The 3410-nt window shown below is 25.8% G+C and overlaps 1 protein-coding gene across 1 annotated transcript; it reads right to left on the reverse strand.

Annotated features, from left to right (window-relative positions):
- Positions 1-2464: 2464 nt before the first annotated feature.
- On the reverse strand, positions 2465-2950 carry LOC107940765 (uncharacterized). The gene has a single exon (XM_016874214.2). It carries the CDS (start codon positions 2835-2837, stop codon positions 2676-2678), a length of 162 nt encoding a protein of 53 aa, XP_016729703.1. The 5' UTR covers positions 2838-2950; the 3' UTR covers positions 2465-2675.
- Positions 2951-3410: the final 460 nt, after the last annotated feature.

The following is a 3410-nucleotide window of genomic DNA, read 5'->3' on the forward strand; positions in this document are numbered from 1 at the left end:
AAAAAACGCATCCACCTATTCTAATTGTTTTGGAAGTAATAAAAATTTATTTCATTTAAAATAAAAATGGTTTTTATTGTAGTGAATTATTTTTAAAGGTTAATATGTAGTTTGTCTTTTGAATTTATCCAAAAGTACTTAGTTTACTACTTAATTTTTTTTTACCTAGGTGATATTTGGACTTGTATTCTATCACCTAGATTGGTATCTCTAGACTAACACCGTTAATTTCTATTAACATGACACTAATAATCAATCTGCCGGTGACACATGGTAGTTTCTCAATATGTCACGTGGTAAATATAAATTTCAAAAATTAAAAAAATTCAAATATATATAAATTAAAAAAATATTTTTTTTCACATAAAAAATGAACCTGAACAAAAAAAAACTCTTATTTGTTTATTTATTTTTAAAGATTCAAAAAATAATTTATGTTCGTTAAATGGCATACTGAGAAGCTTTCATGTGTTATCACCCGATTGGTTATCAGTGTCACATTACCAAAAACTAAAGATGTTAGTGCGGAGGTACCAACCTAGATGAAAAACAAGTTCAGATGTCAACTAGATACACAAAAAAATAAAAAAGAGTTCAAGTACCAACTAAGTACTTTTGGACAAGTTCAAAGAACAAACTACATATTAACCCTATTTTTAATATTAAAATAAATTCTTTTATTTAACACTATTTTAATAATTGGTGTCGTAAGATTCTAATATTTTCTTTACACATAATTGTACTATCAAACCCAAATTTTATTTTTGTAGTTCAAATATTGTTGTTTTAAAAAAATAATTAATCGAGATATAAACTAATTGAATCGAGAATCAATGGTTTGACCGATTCAACCATTGGTCGAGTTATTAGAACATTGCATGTAATGCTCTAAGATTGTATCATGTCATCACCTAAAATTTGTATAATAAAAAATAATTTTTAAATAATAATATAATACAATCTTAGAATGTTCCGTTATCAACCTTTTATATTTTTGAAATTCAAGAACCAAGATGAGTGTAATTGTCAATTTTAAGTAACGAAATAGATTAAAAAAAATATAGGAATCAAAATATACGTAATTACCAAATTTAGGGACAAAAATTATATTATCCATATAATTGAAATTGAAAAATAACACAATTATAGCATCACATTTCTAGTTACTACTGTCAATTAAATCTTCATTTTCGTTTTTTTTAATGAAACTTTATTCACGTTTCAATTGGTAGAGAGAGACAGAGAAGATAGTCGGTGGGATATTTTCTCTTTTCAATTCAGTCTTAATTGGATTGGCATTAATATTATTGTCAGTGCAGAAGAACGTGAGTTTAAGTACATTGAAGCGTATTATTCTTATATTTAAAAGTTGGGAATAATTCAATTTTATTATTATAAAAAAAAAGACAATTATATGTTAATTCTTTTTTTTAGTTCAACGGAATATAAGTTAATTCAAGTGATATATACAAATACATGTGTATTTATACATATGTCATAATAATAAATTTAGTCTTTAATATTTATATATTTTGTCAATTTGATTTTTTTAAGTTAAATTTGACCATTAATCTTTAAAAAAAAGTTGATTCGTTTTTTTTAAACATAAATATTGACTAAAACATTAATTTTTTTAATAATGTTAGCGTAACAATCGTTGTGACAGTCTATATATACTTCATGTTGACATAACACTATTTATCTTGTATATCACGTCAACAAATAATTTGAAAATTATAAAAGAAATAGTCAAAATAAAAAATAAAAAAAGTTTCATAAAAGAATTTTTTTTTAAAAAAGTAACATGAAGTGCACGTAGATTGTCAATTTACCGTGCAAGCTGCCATATTTAAAGATTTAACCCTTTAGTCGGTATTTCTATTAAAAAATAAAATTTCAACTCTTTTTTGAAATGTTAATAATCAAATGTAGCTAAAAAAAAAATAAGGATCAAATTAACCAAAAAATACATACATTAAAAGCTAAATTGAGCATTATCCTAATCTACACTTAGAATTTAGCACAAGCAACTCTGTAAATTCTTCAATTTCGAAGAAACTAAATTTCTAGATGTAAAATTAATCGGTAAAAGTATCATGGAAGCTCTTATATTAGGAGTCAAATCATATTTTATTATTTTTACTCAAAAAATTGGTAAATTAGTCCATATACGTTAGATCAAAAAGCAAACAAATCCTTCTGTTAAAAATTTCATTCATTTCTACTATTAAAAATTGGTTTTTATATATCGGAATAAGGTACATGTAATATATCAAGTTAAACTGTCTAATTATTTTGTCAACCATGTCAATTTTTAGTAGTAAAAATGGATGAAATATTTTTAACAAAAAATCAAAAATCACTCTTTAATCTAACATATACGAGGACTAATTTGTAGTACAAGGTCTTTCATAGTAATTTTACCAAGATATGTTTTTCATTTACTAAATGAAAAACTACCATGAATTCAAGCATGTTTCATCTTATAATATGTATAAATAAACAGCATAAGTAGATCGCGGAGAAATTAAGCAGGAAATACAGAATTACAACACTAGATATATATATGTATATATAAATCTGAGTCTTGCTAAAGAAGAAAATCATAATACAATATTGAAACAAGTCAAACTGCAAATCTGGGATTCTCAAGTCCATGGAAGAAAAAAAGAAGATTAGAGAGAGATGAGGCCTTCCCTGACAAGCAAACCAAACATGAGAACGAGGAGACCAACAGTGACACACTGAGTTGGGGAGACGAAGGTCTGCGAATATGCTGATAAAGTCACTGCTGCTCCAACTATTCCGATCAACAAAGAGCTCATGTTTTGATTCATCTCTTCTTTTTTTCTTCGTCTGTGGCTGAAGATTGAAGAATGTGAAGGAAGTGATGAAAAAGTCTTCTGTCTTTTTGGGTACCCTTTCGTCCTTCCTATTGGGTTTTATGACTTTCACTCAATCAATTTATAAAAGTCAACCCTTTTTGGGATCTTCGACGCCTTTTCCATTTTTTTAATTAAAACATTTAATTAAGTTTTATAAGGACTAAATTATAAACTTATGGAGAATACAACAACTTATAACATATTTTAACCAAATTATAATATTGCTCAACCACTCCTACCATTTTACGCCTTAACTAGAAATCAAGCTACATGTTTAGATTGGTTTAGTTTTTTAATAAGATTTTTTTATTCACATCTATTTACTAATTAATTTTTTTTTTAAAATAATAAATTATATAAAAAAATATAAATATTATTAATATTTACATTTCTTATATAATTTATTATATTTTGAATAATAAAACTAGGCTATCGAGCTAGACTTAGCCAAGCCGTAACTTAACTTGTGGGTACTTTCACCACTATCTACTTTACTCGTATTTAGACTTGCCCATGGGTCGACCC

This window comes from Gossypium hirsutum, chromosome D07, assembly GCF_007990345.1.
Source record: "Gossypium hirsutum isolate 1008001.06 chromosome D07, Gossypium_hirsutum_v2.1, whole genome shotgun sequence".
NCBI classification, from domain to species: domain Eukaryota; kingdom Viridiplantae; phylum Streptophyta; class Magnoliopsida; order Malvales; family Malvaceae; genus Gossypium; species Gossypium hirsutum.

Bases quoted from the DNA above. Each gene is read 5' to 3' on its own strand.
- LOC107940765 (XM_016874214.2), bottom strand. From the start codon at position 2,837: ATGAATCAAAACATGAGCTCTTTGTTGATCGGAATAGTTGGAGCAGCA.